The sequence below is a fragment of the Chelonoidis abingdonii genome, chromosome 1 (genome assembly GCF_003597395.2).
Source record: "Chelonoidis abingdonii isolate Lonesome George chromosome 1, CheloAbing_2.0, whole genome shotgun sequence".
NCBI lineage: Eukaryota > Metazoa > Chordata > Testudines > Testudinidae > Chelonoidis > Chelonoidis abingdonii.
The window spans coordinates 273,704,951-273,722,931 of NC_133769.1; the positions used below are offsets into that span (position 1 = coordinate 273,704,951).

The window sequence follows — 17,981 nt, forward strand, 5'->3', positions numbered from 1 at the left end:
AGCATTTTGGGATGTTGGACTCCATATGCTTTATGGAAGTATGCTTATGACTATGACATAACTGAAATACGCTTTACGCTAAATACCCCTTATATGGTGTCATTAAAACACTTGTAATCTACTAAGTGTGTTCATCCTATTTGTTTGCATGTATTGTTTCTATATCTGGAGTTAGGAGAATAAGATATAAACTTGTATCACTGATGTAAACATCTTAAGTGGAGGCCATTAAGGGTGCTCCAGAAACTATCAGTTGTAAATGGCCTTAGTTACTTGAAAGCCTTCCCTCAGTATGTGTGGGCCAGCCCATGCGGAATGGAGACTAGGGGTTTTACAGTGACACGTGACCATGTCACCTGATAATGAAATCCATCTTAAATCTGGTACTTTTCCATTTAGAAGGAGGGGTGGGGACCTACAGAGACAAAAGATTCCTGCCTTGTGCCAAAGCTACAAAAAGGGGGGAAAGGACAAAAGGGGGCCAGTCATGAGAAAAACCCTGCTTACCACCTAAGATGTCTGTTGGATCTAAAAGTCTGTACCAGGGGAAAGGATTGGGTCCTATCATAAGCATCTTTCCCAAATCTGGACCTTAGCGTCCAAAAATCTGGGTGCCTGCATGAAACCTCTAAGCTTAATTACCAGCTTAGATTTTATCTCGCTCCCACCATCCAAAAATTCCAGTGTTTTGGCTCACTCTGGTCTCCCCAAAACCTTCCCTGGGGAACCCCCAAGACTCAGATGCCCTGAGTCTACAACAAAGGGAAATAACCCAAATTCCCCCCACCTCTCTCCACCCAGAAACTTTTCTCTCTGGCTAACTGAGAGTGTTATGCGACTACAACCTCTTTACATTCGACTAATACCAGTAGCATGTCTATCTTCTCTTGTCACAAAGAGACAACCAAACAAGGAAAACAGACAAAAGAATTCTCTCTCTTTCCGCCTCCACACCAATGTCCGTGGTGGCTGCAGAGATTCACCCTCCGTTAGACTCTAAGCACAAGAGAGAATTATCACCTCCTTCGTATCTTTTAGCACTACCACAGAGAGGAAAAAAACTCAAATAAGATCTAAAGAAAACTGTATATTAGAAGAAATGAAAGAAAAAAGACATAAAACATATATCTCTGTATTAAGCGTGACAAATAACTAGAAGGTTTCAATTTTGCTTAAAAGAAAAAGAATAAACAGCACCCCCTTTAAAAATTTTCAAAAAAAAGAGGAGGGAATATTTTAAACAAATTTTATAAACACCATAATACCCCGTAGCCGCCCAACTTTGACACCAACCCCCACAACCATCCGCCACTCACGAGCCCAAAACACTCAGCAGAGCGTCTGAGTTATTTTTTCTACGTAGCTTACAACTTGTGGTGGAACTGAAGATTGAAAGCTTGAAGATCAGAAAAATCCCCTCTCAATAGCTGGAGAAGCCGAGACAAGACACAGACCCAAATATATCCGTCCCTCAGCTTGTGGAGATGAAATGACGTCGACTGGAGCCTGGCGTACCTCTGGTCAGGGCTCCGTGTGAGAATAAGATATTCTCTAATAGTTAAGGTCTCCTATCACCGGTAAACATATGGGAGAACTTATGTCTAGAGCAGGCCAGACTAGGAAGGAAGGCCTAGTCTATGAAAGAAGCTTATTGGAACACCTCTGAGGGTGAGATATTACCTGTAATCAGTTTCTTAATGTATTAGGCTTAGACTTGTGTGTTTTTGCTTTATTTTGCTTGGTGACTTACTTTGTTCTGTCTGTTAGCACTTGAAACCACTTGGATCCTACTTGTTATACTTAATACAATCACTTTTGGTTATTAGTAAACCCAGAGTAAGTGATTAATATCTGGGGGAGCAAACAACTCTGCATAAGTCTCTATCAGTGATATAGAGGACGGACAATTTATGAATTTACCCTGTATAAGATTCATACAGAGTAAAATGGATTTATGTGTGGTTTGGATCCCATTGGGAACTAGGTGCTGGAGATAACTGAAAACAGCTCAACAGTTTACCTAAGTCTGCAGCTCTGGGGGCGTGGACCAGACCTTGGGTCTGTGTTGCAGCAGGCTGGCATGTCTGGCTCAACAAGGCACGGTTCTGAAAGTCCCAAGCTGGCAGGGAAAACGGACTCAGAGGTAATTTCAGCACATCAGGTGATGGTCCCAAGAGGGTCTCTGTGACCGAACCCATCACACATTTCTTCCAAGAATGAAAACTTGCTCACATAGTAAGAAAAGAAATTTATGAGATAATGTGTAAGAGTACCACCCAGTAATTCCTTCTATAGCACTTTTAATGGAAACCATGCATCTAAAACCCCACACGTTTAAAGAATTGACCTCAATTTTGAGATTATAAAATAACACAATAAACACTTCCCATTTGATTGTTCAGACTGACATATCACAGCTGCTTCTCAAGAAGTGTCCCAATAAACAAAAAGGTCACAATCGTGCTGCCCAGCCTCCAGTGATGATGGTTTGGTTTTTATTGGCAGTTGGGAGGATTTTAGCAGCCACAGGTGCTTAAATTTGAGCTACTTTATAGCTGTTGTACCTGCAGTAATTTTATTCACCAATTCCTGTACTCAAAAGAATTTTTAAAACATTGATCAAGAAAGCACATATCTGAAGAGTCAGGGGAAGGTCTAATTCTCGCTCTAGCAAGGATATGCTTAACTTAAAGCAGACGAGTAGTTGGGGGGCAATGGCACTACTAATCTGTTTAAAGTTAAGTACATGCTTAAGTGCTTCACTGGATTTTGGCTTTAATACCCCTGCAGCCACCAAGTGCTAGTTTGCTCCAAGGGCTAGTACTAACTGAAAGAGACTGCCTCCAGGCTATGCTTTCTATTTTTGCAGTTATAGTCAACTATTTCTGCTCAGCAGACATTACAACCCTGCATATATCTCAGATTATAATTCTGATTTTCCCTCTGCAGAACTTTTTATTAGCAACTCCAATTACATAATATGGCTGGATGACACCATTGAATAGTGACTAATTTAGAATTACGGTGCACTTAGCAACAACAAAATGCTTCCCTGACCAACCTGTCTGTGTGCAGAACTAAAGGAAAACCAGAGCTGATTTCCCTCTGTGCTGCAGACATATCACTCTCAACAAAACTGAGTGTCTCTTGGAGGTGGTCTGATAAGAACTGTAATTAGGTATTCCATCACAGACATACTAAGATCAGCCAAACAAATGTATATCTGTTAAGGGAAATAGCCCATAGAAAGCTTATACTTTTGCTGAATCAAAGTAAAATACGTAATGAAAAGCACTTAACACCGTGGAACCTAGCACTTTCCTATTGAAATTGTCTATTGTCCTGGGTACTTATTAAACAAAACCATCCATGCAAGCTTTATTGCATCAACAGCTGCACCATATGAATCACTATCATGTGTAAGTCAATCTAAAGCTCAGGGAAGTCAGTGTTAGTCTTTTCATGTACTTCAGTGGGTTTTGGATCTGGTTGTAAGTTATCAGAATTTATTCCTGCTTGGGAGAGGTAGGAGGTGTTTGAGGATGCCTCACACATGAAAGGAGCTGTTAAAATCAAATCCAGCTGTCATGCAACAGTATAGTATCAAATCACTGCTTAAGACCCCTCTGCCACCATGTCTACAAGGGACTAACATCACACAAATCTAGCTAAGTAAAGGGGCAGTTTGGAATCAGACATATATTTAACAAAGCAAAAAACACAATAAAAACATGATTATATTATCTCTCTTTCCCAACCATCTATATGAACAGCACCTAACCTACTGTGCATGCTACTTTAATATAAATAATAATAAAGATCTGAGCATCTACTTCATTCATCATTGCCAGTCCCTGCACACAGAAAAGTTTACAACAGTAAGGGAATGCAGATTTTACTTTTAGAGGGATTATTTAATGAATAAGCTTACCACCAAATGACTCCTGTTCTGTTGGATACAGTGCTCAGGGCCAAGCATTGTGTCTACGATCTCTGTATGTTATAACAGGGAGTTCCAAGGGCTGTCACATTAACAGTGGTGTGTTGTGACATTTTTAGTAAGCATGTAATTCTACAATTGCATGCAAGGTGTCAACTCACAATACAGTGCAGGCAAGGTCACTCTATGAGGACGACACCATTTTGTTCTACAAAATGATGTCCTCCATGCGTGTCTGGGGACCACACAGACTCATCCTGCAGGCACACTGCTCAGTGCGCCCCCAGAGTAGCCCAAATCTCCAGGGAGAGAGCTGCTGCAGGGCCATCCTCATCCCCCCCGCCATTTGCAGTGACCCCCAGCCCCTCTCCTTTGTCCCTCCGGGCCCCCCAGAGCCCAGCCACTGGCTGGGGCCTCCGTGCCCAGCTGCAGCCCAGCTGTGCTCAGACCTGTTTCTGGAGAGAGCAGCCCAACTTTAGCCCCATGCTTCCGTGCAATCCATTCATCTGAGACTGATAAGCCCACAGCCCCTTACCTGCTGGTCACATGGTCCCAAGATGAGCCCGGCGGAGCTGACTACAAGGCAGGTGGCAGTGGTTCTCCCTGGCCCCTGCCCCTGCCGTCAGCTGCATACAATCCATGGGGAGCTGGGTCAGCCTCTCCTTCTGCACCCACCAGCCAGAGAGCGGCAGACTGGGCAGGGAGGGGGCCCGAAGGCACTTCCTAAAGGTCACAATGCCCATTCCGCAGTGAGCCCCTGGCCACCACAGCAGCTGCTGCCTGGGGTTAGCCCCGTTGGCCCCAGCCTGTAGCCGAATGGCTTTCCCAGCCCCTCCAATGGGATCCATCCCCTACCCACTGGGGCTTCACAGAGAGGGCTGCTGCAGGCCCCTTCCTCATCCCCTAACCCCCCATTGCCAACCGGACTTTTAACAGCCTGGTCAGCAGTGCTGACCGGAGTTGCCAGGGTCCCTTTTTGACCGGATGTTCTAGTCGAAAACCAGATGCCTGGCAACCCTAAGGCACAGCCAGTCAGGAAGTCATATTCAGGGCTTTTATAGTCTTGTAGAAATTAATTCTGGAGCACACAATGCATGAGTTGCATACATAGGCCACACATCACTGCACATTAGCTTCCCTCTGTTGTTAATAACTGCCCCTTAGAGTTAGGAACGGTAGTCACAAGGTCAGGGAAAATGACATGTCTAACATAAAACCCTACAACACAGATTATAAAAACAAGAGTTTAAGTATATTCACAGCACAGGATGGCCGTGTTCTGGGGAGAAATCAGGGTTGTTATGAAAGAGGCTGTTATCTATAGGATGCCTACTACCCCATTTGTTACAGAAGTTGGAATTTGTAAAGTGAATGAGGCAGCAGACTGCAGAAAGAGAAAAGATGGGCTCATGGCTAAGGTAGTTGAATGCTGCCCTGTCTCTGCCTCTCCTACAGAGTTCCTGTGTGATGCCGGGTAAGTTACTTAAACCAAGCTTTTTACAGGTAGCCACTATTTGTGTGTTCCTCATTTTCACAGATACATTAGGTTCCAAGGCCAGAAAGGCCACTTGTGATCCTCTAGTCTGATCTCTTGTATAACACAGGCCAAAGAACTTCCCCAAACAATTCCTAGAACAGATCATTTAGAAAAACATCCAGTGATGGAGAATCCACCATGACTCTTGGTAAATTGTTCTCATGGTTAAAAAATTATGCCTTATTTCCAGTCTCAATGTATCTAACTTTAACTTCCAGCTATTGGACCATATTATACTTTTCTTAGATAGACTGAAGAGTCCATTATCAAATATTTGTTCCCCAGGTAGGTATTTATAGACTGTAATCAAGTCAACCCTTAACCTTTTTGTTAAGCTAAACAGATTGAGCTCCTTGAATATATTACTATAAAGATTGTTTTCTAATCATTCTTGTGGCTCTACTCTGAACATTCTCCAATTTATCAACATCCTTTTTCAATTGTGGACATCAGAACTGGACACAGTATTCCAGCAGCGGTCTCGTCAGTGCCAAATACAGAGGTAAAATAACCTTTCTACTCCTACTCAAGATTTCCCTGTTTATGCAACCCAGGAACACAAGATCTTTTGGCTGTAGCATCACACTCAGAGCTCCTGTCCAGCTGAGTAACCACCACAACCCCCTGGGGGAGGGGAGGTCTAGCTTGAGACCCTGGACCAGATTTGCAGAAGTGCTGAGCACTCACACTGCAATTGAAAATCAACATATATATTAACATGCTTTGAACATTTACAATGCCATATAATACTAAATAGTCTGAAAATAATCAAGTCCTAGGCATCCCAAATTGGGCACACAAAATTAGGGGATGCTTTTGACATTAATCTCTATGTCATAGTTTCTATCTGTAAAATGGAGATAATACCACCCCCTAACCTCACAGGGCTGTTGTGAAAATAAATTCATTAATGTTTGTGAGGTGCTCAGATACCATAGTGATGATCACTATAGAAAAGCCCATGAAAAAATTAACAACCCCTAATTTCAGAACATCATTTGAATGGTGTGTAATAAACAAGGCCTTAGCCACATATTAAACAAAGAGGAAAAAACAAAATATTGAATAGCTGCTCATTAAGTCAGCACTGTCCATTCTATGAACTGAATGAGGCAGTGATTATGTGGAAAAAAATAGCATGCGAGCATGTAATTAAAGACTGTATCATAATGCACATGCACAAATGGTCAGAGTTAAGGTCACACAGGCTTCTTTATCTTTCTTTTACTTTTTTAGGTACATCTTCCTAGGTTTTAAAAAGCAAATTGAAAAAACAGTAATTACGTCATGTGGTATCATAATGACACCTACATAACTCATCAGTAGGGATCAGTCAGTGAAGCCTGGCAGACCCCTGACAATGTATGGATTAGCTTGCTGGATCAAGGCCTCAGTCTGCAAGTTTCAAAACTTAGGCATTGTGCAGACCCTCATTTTTTAATTTTTTTAAACAGATTCTCTCTCTCTCGCTTTCGTTTTTTTCACCTTGCTCACCAATCAAAAAAAGCAAAAAGATTTTCCTAAAAAATTCTCAGCAGGCTGAGATCATGCAGGGAAATTGCAGCCCATAGGAAAAGTGTTTCAGAAAGTTACAGGATCAGAAAACAAGGATTCAAAACGGAAACTATTTTAGAGCTTCAAGTGAATGCTAATCATATATATTTTATTTACAAAAAATAAGTTTTACATATGCCACAGTTCTGACAGCCATTTCCATATAATGCCCAAAGGAGCCTGAAATATTTTTGCCCCATAAATTTTCAGCCAATCCTAGATATGGCAACAAGACTCACATGGCTTGGCAGTCAGGATCAAACTAGGGGAAATGAAGCAAAGCCTAATTTTCTTATACAAAGACATATTAACATATGATCTGAGATTTGAAATGTAATTTTATAAGTAGGGAACCTCTAACTGCAATGTACAGATTGCTGCCTGCAAAGATTTCTGCCTGTGACTGTGACTGTTCCTGCTCCTGGAAGGTGCAATAGATAAGGTGGCAGGAGAACTCTTACAACAGGCAGGACTAAAAGCTGATACATGAGCCAGTAACAGAGTTCTTCCACCAGTCTTCTAAATTTACTGGTATGTGAAACCTTAGTTTGGATAAGTAGAGTTACTGTAATTGATTGCAAAGCTATGTAGATAATGAATATTGCTGCTTTTCAAGGGCATGTTAATAAGACTTGTTTTACTGCATGGAAAGCTCCCCACATGTAATTCATAGTACTTTATGCTCCAAACAATGAATGCAAAAAGCAGGGTTACAAATAATTTCCAGATAAACAATATTTATTCACTTGCACATTTTGAGATGTTCCATGGTAGAGCATGAGGTAAAGAGCTGATCAAAGTTTAAAAGAAGATTGGGGGGTGGGGGGGGAGAGCGGGGAAATAGATGCAGCAGGATTGGGATGGATCAAGAATTTGTTTTTTGTTTTTCTTTTAGTTTAATCTGAAGCATACTACTGAGAGTCACAGCATTAAGTTGTAGTAGTAAAATCAAACAGGATGGAAAGGAGAAGATGCAGCATTTCACTAGCTTTGTCTTGAATATACAGTAGAAACTCAGAATTACAAACTGACCAATCAACCACATACATCAAAGTAAACTCCTTGGATTCAACCATTTATTTTTGCAAGAAATCTTATTTAGCTGAAAAATGTAATTTGGAAACAGGAAGTGACTATAGTAAAACCTCAGTGTTACGAACACCAGAGTTATGAACTGATTAGTCAACCACACACCTCATTTATAACTGGAAGTATGCAATCAGGGAGCAGCAAAAACAAACAAGAAGTAAATACAGTACAGTACTGTGTTAAACAAACTACTACAAAAATTAAGGGGAAGTTTAAAAAAGATTTGACAAGGCAAGGAAACTGTTTCTGTGTTTGATTCATTTAAATTAAGATGATTAAAAGCAGCATTTTTATTCTGCAAAGGGAAGTTTCAAAGCTGTATTAAGCCAATGTTCAGTTTAAACTTTTGAAAAAACAACCATAATATTTTGTTCAGAGTTACAAACATTTCAGAGTTACAAACAACCTCCATTCCCAAAGTGTTTGTAACTCTGAGGTTCTATTGTAAATCTTAATTTGATTAAAAAAAACTGCACAATATTTACCTAATGTACCTTAACTTCACGCTACTGTACTGAAACTAACAAACATTCAGGTTTAATTTAAAAATTTCTTATCTAATACATTACGAGACTGTTCCACTTTCTAATTCAAAGTCTATTTAGTAACTCAGTTTAGTTTGTCATCATATTTTTGGTATGATATTCCAGATCTGATAAGAAAGAAAAGGTTATCATGTTTCACTGATCACTGAAATAATGGAGGGACACAGGAATTGCCATACTGGTAGTGTGCTAAGTGTCACTTCAAATAAAATGTATATTATAAAACAATATTTCATAAAATGTAATAACCCAGTTTTAACTATGGCTGCTGTTATTTTGCAGTGATCTTATCCCAGATGTTCCACACCATGCTGAGTTTATTCTAAATAAACAAATAAATAATAATTGGAGATATACCAATCTTCTAGAACTGGAAGGGACCTTGAAAGGTTATCAAGTCTAGCCTCCTGCCTTTGCTAGCAGGACCAATTTTTACCCCTGATCTCTAAGTGGCCCCCTCAAGGATTGAACTCAGAACCCTGAGTTTAGCAGGCCAATGTTCAAACCACTGAGCTATACCTCCCCCTGCCAAAAACTAGTCATAGAATATCAGGGTTGGAAGGGACCTCAAGAGGTCATCTAGTCCAACCCTCTGCTCAAAGCAGGCCAATTCCCAGATAGATTTTTGCTCCAGATCCTTAAATGGCTCCCTCAAGGGTTGAGCTCACAACCCTGGGTTTAGCAGGCCAATGCTCAAACCACTGAGCTATCCCTACTTCTAAACCAATGTACATTATAGAAACAAAAATCATTGTACCCGATTCTACACTGCTTTGCACCTTATGTAGTCATTTAGGGCTACATTCTTGGGTGGTATATATTTGAAAAAACAAACAAACAACAACAACAGTGGAGTCATGGTGATTTGCACTAGTTGAGGATTGTGCTACTACTCTGCCAAGTGAATTGAATGTAGGGATAAAGCACTACCAAGAATGCTTATGTTTTGGATTCACTTTGGAGAGCTGGCAATGACTATAGAATGTATAAGCCAGTTTCAGAATCAGGCCCATTTACTCGCAGTTCGTATTACAGATGAGCCAAGATTAACACATTTGCCCGATACCTGCCACTTGCTGTGAACGTTGGAGGCCTAATTCTTCATTCACTTACAATAGTTTTACACCAGTGATATTCCATTGACTTCAGTGGAGTTAATTCTGATTTACACCATTGCAAGAGAGAGGAGAATCAGGTCCTGAAACCTGTGTCTGAACCAACCCAAAACAAAAAACATCTCCCTTTGCAATACAAATAAGCCCAAACACACACACACACACACACACAGTAATTGTGCTTCCTCAAATATTTACAGTTCAGACAAACTAGTCTAGAAGCCCAAAACCTAATTGACAAAGTTTTGCAAAATATAAACCAAAACCATCCCCTAATTTATACTCAAGTGGCTCTAAGATTATGTAGCAACTAAAGGTGGGATTTTCAAAAGCACTCATAGTTTGCCTAAGTGTGCTCCCATTGAAGTCAATGGTACCGGTAACTGACTTCAATAGGAACAGAGTTAGGCCAGAGCTGAGCATTTTGCCAACCTCCAAGTATGCTATGTGATCCATATTACTAGCTCTAGTGGAGAAAGATTTATCTAGCACATTTGTACTGCCTGATCAATTAAAAACTAAACATTTGATTTTCCTAAAGCTTTAAGATGATAATGATGAATACGGTATCCGAAGACCTAGCCAATTTTACCACTTTGCCAAGCCATGCAGAGACCTTCAAAAACTGCACAGATGAAGAATTCTTACAGATAAAATCCTCTCTGTCTGCTCTTTACAGCATAATCTTTCTGGTGTGCTTCCCAGGGAACGTGATTGTAATTTTCACGTATATTTTCAAGATGCGGCCCTGGAAAAGCAGCACCATCATTATGTTAAACTTGTCTGTCACTGACCTGTTGTACTTAGCTACTCTTCCTTTTTTGATACACTACTCTGTTAATGGAGATAATTGGATCTTTGGAGTCTTCATGTGCAAGTTTATTCGCTTCAATTTCTACATCAACTTGTACAGCAGCATCTTTTTCCTCACTTGCTTCAGCATTTTCCGCTACATTGTAGTCATCTATCCAACCAGCTGCTTTTTTGTTTGGAAAAGGAGATGGGCAGTGGTGGCTTGCACTGCAGTTTGGGTGATTTCCCTGGTGGTTGCCAGTCCTCTGAACTTTCTGATCACTTCCAAAGAGAATCAAAACAAATCTATTTGCATGGATCTTACCACTTCTGAAGACCTGGAAACTAGCAGGTGGTATAACTGGCTTCTGACTGTGTTCGCCTTCTTCTTACCCTTGCTAATTGTGACTCTGTGTTACACTGTGATTATTTACACATTGGCTACAGGGCCTCATACTCACACTTTGTACAAGCAGAAGGCTCGCAAACTTGCCATTCTTCTCTTGGTGGTGTTTTATTTCTGTTTCCTACCCTTTCATGTCTTGAGGGGGACTCAGATAGAACTACAGCTTCATCCAGTTAGCTGTGTCACTGAGAACCAAACCTATGCTTTATTTATTGTATCTATGCCCTTAGCGGCACTAAATACACTTGGTAACTTATTACTCTATGTTGTGATGGGAGATAACTTCCAGCAGGCCATCCTCTCTCTTTTGAAATTGAAGACAAACAAGACCACGAAATAGAGAGGGAGCAACAGTGATGCTGTTAGTAAGACTTGGAGTAATAGGCTAAATTCACTATTGATATAAATGAGGGTAGCTCCACTGATGTCAGGGAAGTTACACCCACACCTATGTCAGCAGCAAATTTGGCCCAGTCTACTGAAGTTGTGAACTCATCATTCTGACAATAAAGTTTTGAACACACTTGCCATGTACCTTGCCAGAAGTACATTTGTACTTGTTACTGCACATTCTTCATGCTCATATTGTAATATGGCCAGTAACATAACTCCTGTGGCAGTTCTGTCAAAAGGAGTTCTTATTCACGAAAAATATGAGTCCATTGTCCACAATCACCACCTGACTATTCACGGATCAGTAATAAGAAGTCACATGCTTTCAAATGATGAATTGTCATTCTACCTAAGGTGCTTCTGGATTCATTTTAGTTCAGAGGTAGATATTGGGTAGATACACTATTGGACTAGATTCTCAGCTGGCATAAATTGAGGTTTATTTATTCATATATTTCAGGAAGGCTATGCTGATTTACACAAGCAGAGGAACTTGTCCTATGATCATGGATACTAAGACAGATCTGAAAAGCAATATCAAGATTTGTTATTATGCAAAATTGGTCTGATGCTAGAGAACCTGGTCAAGAGGTATAACTGTAGTGAAGGGGGTTCCTACCATAATAGAAATAAATTACCACCACTGTCAGTAATATGAAGATGAGCCCACAAGCACAACAGTAAAGTGGGCTCCCCTAATGTAACTTTGCAACCCACATTTCCTGCCTTACCTTCTTTGTCACCAGCAATAAAATGTCCATCATAACCAATGCTGGCCTCAAGAACCTAGTGGTGCTCTCTTTACCAGCACTCAACCTCTGTGCCTCTGGCCCTTTCCCCACACAATTCCCAGTGTTTCTGCCCACTTACCACCTCTACTAGAGATTGACAAAATAGGTTGCTGCTCCTGCTACTCCCCTGGGCTTCTGTCTCTCCACCAGTATGTCTAGCAGTCCAGCAACTTCAAGAGTTATCAGGGTGCAGCAAGCAAACAGATGACTAGGAGGCTACTCAAGAGGGTAAGAGTGGGGGAAGGGCGAGACAATCTGTCACGGGCCTAGGAATGAAGAGTGAGATTTGGGAATGGGAAGAGCTGAGTTCTTTCAGGGAAGGGCGGAGGTTGGACTATGAAGGAAAAGTGTTTGGAAGTACCCAATCAAAGAAAGTAATTGTGCTGTTGTGAAGCTATCAGCATCCATTTAATTCTCCTTTCACCCCTGCTGTAATTCTTCTTCAGTCAGAGGTGGGGAAAGATTTAGACACTATAAAGATTTTGATACCAAGATGCTGATACCAGTTGATACTGTAATTAATTCCAGTGACATAAGAAAATAAGAACATAAGAACAGCCATACTTGGTCAGACCAAAGGTCCATCTTGCCCAGCATCCTGTCTTCCTACAGTGGCCAATGTCAGGTATCCCAGAGGGAATGAACAGAACAGGTAATCATCAAGTGATCACTCCCCTGTCAGCCATTCTCAACTTTTGGCAAACAGTGGATAGGGACACTATCCCTGTTCATCCTGGGTAATAGTCTGTTTATAGAGCTCAGATTGAACTTATCTAGTTCTCCATGAACTTATCTAGTTCTTTTTTGAACCCTGTTATAGTCTTGGCCTTCACAACATCCTCTGGCAAGGAGCTCCACAGGTTGACTGTGCGTTGTGTGAAAAAATACAACACAATTCTGGTACTGTAAGATTTAAATCACCAAAGATGGGGGAGAAAAGATTATTCACATTAATATCTCGAAAAGGTTGATTCTACATCAGTAGGGGTAGGTTTTCCTTTTTAATTATAATTTTTAAAAGTCTACACAAGTATGTCAGAACTGATACTCAGTAAAAGGTCCAGATACCTTCCACCAACACCAAACTAATATGTTTTAAGGAATCTTCTTAGCATATGCGCAACATGCCTCAGGTAGCATGTGATCAGGATTCATCACCGTCTTTGGTCAACTGGTTGGATCATTAGCTTCCCTGGCCCAGGCCGGATATTGACAGGGAGTGCAACATGAATGCTGATCCATGCCCCCTGTTTAAGGAATAAAAGACAAACTCATGCATGACACTCTGTATCCCAAAGCAATACCCTGGTGCCCCCATACTCACCACTGTCAATATAATTATGATATGTTTTGTATGAAGTATGCCTTGTGAGGTATCATTTTAAAAGCCTTGATCTGTTGAACATTAATATCCTGTTGGACTCCATGTGCTATCGCTTTATGTAAAGTTCTGAAGTTTTGCTATATGTATGTTACTGAAATATGTTGTGAAGTTGGAAACATCCACAACCAGCCCTTCAGGTATAACAATGAAGAAGCCAGACAGTGTTGATGGCCCATTAAGTGGAATCCATACTACTAATGACTATTACAGGATCTATGTACAATGAAGACTTCTCAGAGGGAGCATGCAAACAAGGATCTTTCCAGAAAGCTGGAAGAATTTATAAAGAAGAGGAAGTGACATCATTTATCCTCACTCTCCTCACAAATCAACACTTGGAAATACATCTGGAGAACAAAGACTGAACTGGGGAGATGGCCCCGGGGTGAAAGGGATTCACAGCCTGTGTATGGAAGATGTGCGACCTGCTTGTATTATCTATCGGGTGAGACACTGCTTGATTCAAATCCTGTCTAGTTTGTAGAGCTCAGACTGCAATATTACTTTTTATTTCTTAGGTGACCAACTTTGATCTGTACACTTACTACTTATAATCATTTAAAATCTGTCTTCCTGTAGTTAATAAATCTGTTTTATCTTTTACTTAAAACAGTGTGTTTTGCTTGAAGTGCTCGGGGAATCTGCTCAGTGCTCAAAAGCTGATGCAAGTCCACTTTCCTTTGTAGAAGTGGTGGACTGGGAAATAAACTTATACGGGTCAGGCTTCACCATTGCAAGATAGTATAGCTCTGGAGTCCTAGGCTGGGGAGCTATGGGGAATTGGCTGAAGCCTTTCTATTATTGGTTCCTGAGTGGCTGGCGAAAGCATTCATGTAACACCGTTCCGTGTGTCCCTGCCTGCGGATGTCTGTGTTAAGTGCAGTACCTGGAGAGATTTGCAGCTTGTCACAACATCACAGCGTGAGAGGGAGCCCAGGCTGGTAAAACAGAGGGCTCAGTGGTACCCCGGTTCCAGATGGCACCTCAGGGAACCTTTCCCATCATGCCACTTTCATTTTCATCCTTAGTTATGTAGCACTTAAACTGTTAATATGTACCACACTACAATCATTCAGTGTATGTTACTGGAATATTCTTGTAAGTCTGGATCACTGTATTATCCAGTGTCTGGAAACAGCTTCTTTGGGAGAGTGCAGGAGGGTGGGCAGCACAGCCTGTCTCTCGGTTGAGAGTGCAGATTATTCAGGATTGATGTGGGGTTTGAGACTTTTACCCCTGTAAGTGAATTCTTTTTTTAAAAAAGGAAGTACTGAGGTAACGTAGCTTTTCTCTTCTTGTTGCTCATATTCTTTGGCAGCCTGAGGTCTGAGACATCATTAGGGTTGCATAAGGCCCTACTTTTGCACAACCACCAAAGAGAAAGAAGGAAATAATTTGTGTTTGGCGTATGTGTCATGGCCTCCGGAATCAGGAAGGGAGCCACCTGAATGGGGACACATCTTATTTTGTGTAGTGGTCCAGAAAACCTAAGCAGCTTTTTATGTTTGGTTCAAAATTTAACCACACAGAACAGGCATAGCACAGGGAAACCACCACAGATTTAGAAACGATCTCTGTCCTGTAGAAGCAAACCTGAGCCTCAAATAAATACAACTGTGATTATTGAAACATGGTATTTACAAGAGGCTAGTGTCAATAAAAAAAGTTAAATGCACAAATAAGATGCAAATAACTAGAACACCCCACACAAATCCATTTTCAGTACAGAATGTTAAGAACAGATTTCCACAGTGCAAAACCACCTAATCAGGCATAAACCGCATGGACTGGTGACAGGTTTACATAAACATAACCCAAGGAACAGTGGCAAACATGACTTCACTTACAAGAGTATACAGGCAACAAGAGTGGAGACATCCTTGGAGGTTCAGGTGTTAGTCACCAAGTTTGATGACTCTGTTATCTAAAGCTTTCCAGAGCTGCAGCCAAGCAACCTTTCTATGTCTGCAGCACAATATTGCAGGGCTATCTGCCAAACCAAACAACAAAAAAGGGTTCATTTGATTTGATTGAATCGATTGTGGCTCATTTGGGGGGATTTCTGATTTCTACTTAAAAACCATCAACTCAGCTGTAATGAACAATCATACTGTATTCTAACACTCTGTTCACATCACCACACATACCAATTTTCACTGAGGGAACCAATCCTAGTTCCCACTGTTTATGCATAGTGACTTGCATGTGGCTAATAGAAAACCAGGGGAGAGCAACATAGCCCCAATACATACGTTAAGTACACTCCACTTGACAGCATATCCATTGTGAATTGGGAAGTTTCCCACAGCTGCAGCTTCACCAGTGCCAGGAACAACGGAAGTGGTCACATAGATCAAATGGCAGCTAGTTGCTGGTTTACACAGAGATCCCACTGTTCCTGTGGAGCTGAACAAGTGCAGAGGTAGAGGATTTACCAGGAAGTGCCAGGGTAAACAAGACCATAGATACCACATAGCAGGCAAACAGCACCACAAATGTCTGTAAAATGGGATTTTCTGGTGTTCCAAATAATTCTAGTAAGCGTGCATAGACTGCACAACTATTGCTCCACAGATACCCAGGTGCTGCTATAAACTGCACTGTGCCAATCTCTACCTCAAGAGGTGTTGGCCCCAACACTACGCTCTAGTAGCTTTAGCCATTTTTCAGTTACCTTAGAGCAGCAAAAACCACAGAGTTGATTATGCCAGCAGGGCCCAAAAGAGACATTTGTCTTTGTCAGACTTTTCCTTGCCATGTTTCAGTACTTCATGTGGTGAAAAATCAAGACTCTGCAACAGAGAATCCCCAACAGGAAAAAAACAAAAACCAAACAAATAAACCTGCCTAACTAGTACATCTCACAATCATTTTGCACACATTATCTTGGGGCTAGATTACACCATTTAGGCACTGTTCTGGAGGCAGGGAGTGTGGGGCTGGCTGCGGGCAGGGTGGCAGATACTCACGGGGAGAGCGGCTCGGGGCAGCAGCACACAGAGCAGCCCAAGCAGCGCAGCAGGACTCAGCCCAGGCAATCAGAGCAGCCGGGGACCCGCCGGGCAGCAGCAGCAGCGGGAGCCCCAGGACCAGGGGAGCAGCACAGCAACGGCCTGTGCCCAGGCCAGGCGGCGGCCCATATGGCTCCCGCTCCAACAGCGCTGCGCCCCCGGCCAGAGTGGGGCCCGAAGAGGACTGAAATCACTTCCTGGCCGGCTGGAGGCCATCAAAGCCGCAGCACCCCCTCGTACAGTGGGAGAAAGAAGGTTACATGTTTAGCTGGGGCCGGGTGAGCATCCCAGACACGCTGCTCCTGCAGGTAACTCTAGGCTTACCAGGCCTCCCTGTTTTCCCAGACATGTTTGACATTTTGGAAATTCTTCTCAGATGGCGATTTGAGAACCAAAAAGCCAGACGTGTCTGGGAAAATACAGACGTATGGTAACCCTATGTTAAAAGAAACTCCATTCACACTACTGCATTAACTAGCCATTCCTCTGAAGAACCACTGACCTGAGCTGTGGCTTCTGAACTGGGTGGGGTGGTCCTGCAGCAAATGGCAGGTGAGGGTAACCAAGATAGCTCCTGGGGAAGAAGATGAATAGAGATCCACACAGACAGTTGAAATTATTCTAAAGCTCAGAGCAATGTTACCCCATTGTGTTCTCCTGCCGGGGCTCTCTCTGGCTGCACTAATTTGTGGCAGCTAGTTGAGCTGCAGTGCTCATACCCAAAGCATGATTCTGAATGCAGGAAAAAAGAAGAGAACTCCTGCGGAGGTCACATTAACATCCCTTAATTGAATTATGCTGAGCCATTCAGGGCCCCCTTTTGCATTCAAGATGATGCTCTAACACTCTAGGGGGATTCCCACTGCAAGTGCCAGCTGTAAATGATATAGGTCCTGATCCTGTTCCACTCAACTCAATAGCAAGACCCATGGGAGTAGGAGCAGGCCCACAGAAAGGCTGCAGATCACATCTCAATCCCTCTTCGATATCTTCAGATATTTGGGCTAGATCCCTGTACTCCCCTCCATGATGCTGGAGGCTTCTGCAGCCATTACAAAGAGCAAGAGGAAACAAAGGTTTTCATTATGGGGAGCCACAAAGTCTGGCAAGTGCTGCAGAGAATTAAATGCGTTGACTGGTAGCCTGTTATGAAGCATAATTGGCAAAGAGATCACATACATTGTCCTAACCCCCACCCCTAAATATAAAAAGACAGAGAAACCAGCTAATTCTCTTCTTGCCTGCTGGCTAAGGACAATAAGCAGCAAGGAAGAAAGTACTGTGAAGACATTGGCTATGGTTGAGAGGTGGGGGTGTTTAGTCAATTGTTGGTTCCAAGCCAAATTTCTTTTGGTTTGTTTATGTATATTTAAGGTGACCAGATGTCCTGATTTTATAGGGACAGTCCCGATTTTTGGCTCTTT

General features: G+C 42.0%; 1 protein-coding gene across 1 annotated transcript; it reads left to right on the forward strand.

The window, feature by feature from the left end:
* The first annotated feature begins 10,337 nt into the window (after positions 1–10,337).
* On the forward strand, positions 10,338–11,318 carry LOC116819582 (2-oxoglutarate receptor 1-like). Its single transcript, XM_032771432.1, has one exon. It carries the CDS (start codon positions 10,338–10,340, stop codon positions 11,316–11,318), a length of 981 nt encoding a protein of 326 aa, XP_032627323.1.
* Positions 11,319–17,981: the final 6,663 nt, after the last annotated feature.

Coding starts and splice junctions, on each gene's coding strand:
- LOC116819582 (XM_032771432.1), top strand. CDS start 10,338: ATGAATACGGTATCCGAAGACCTAGCCAATTTTACCACTTTGCCAAGC.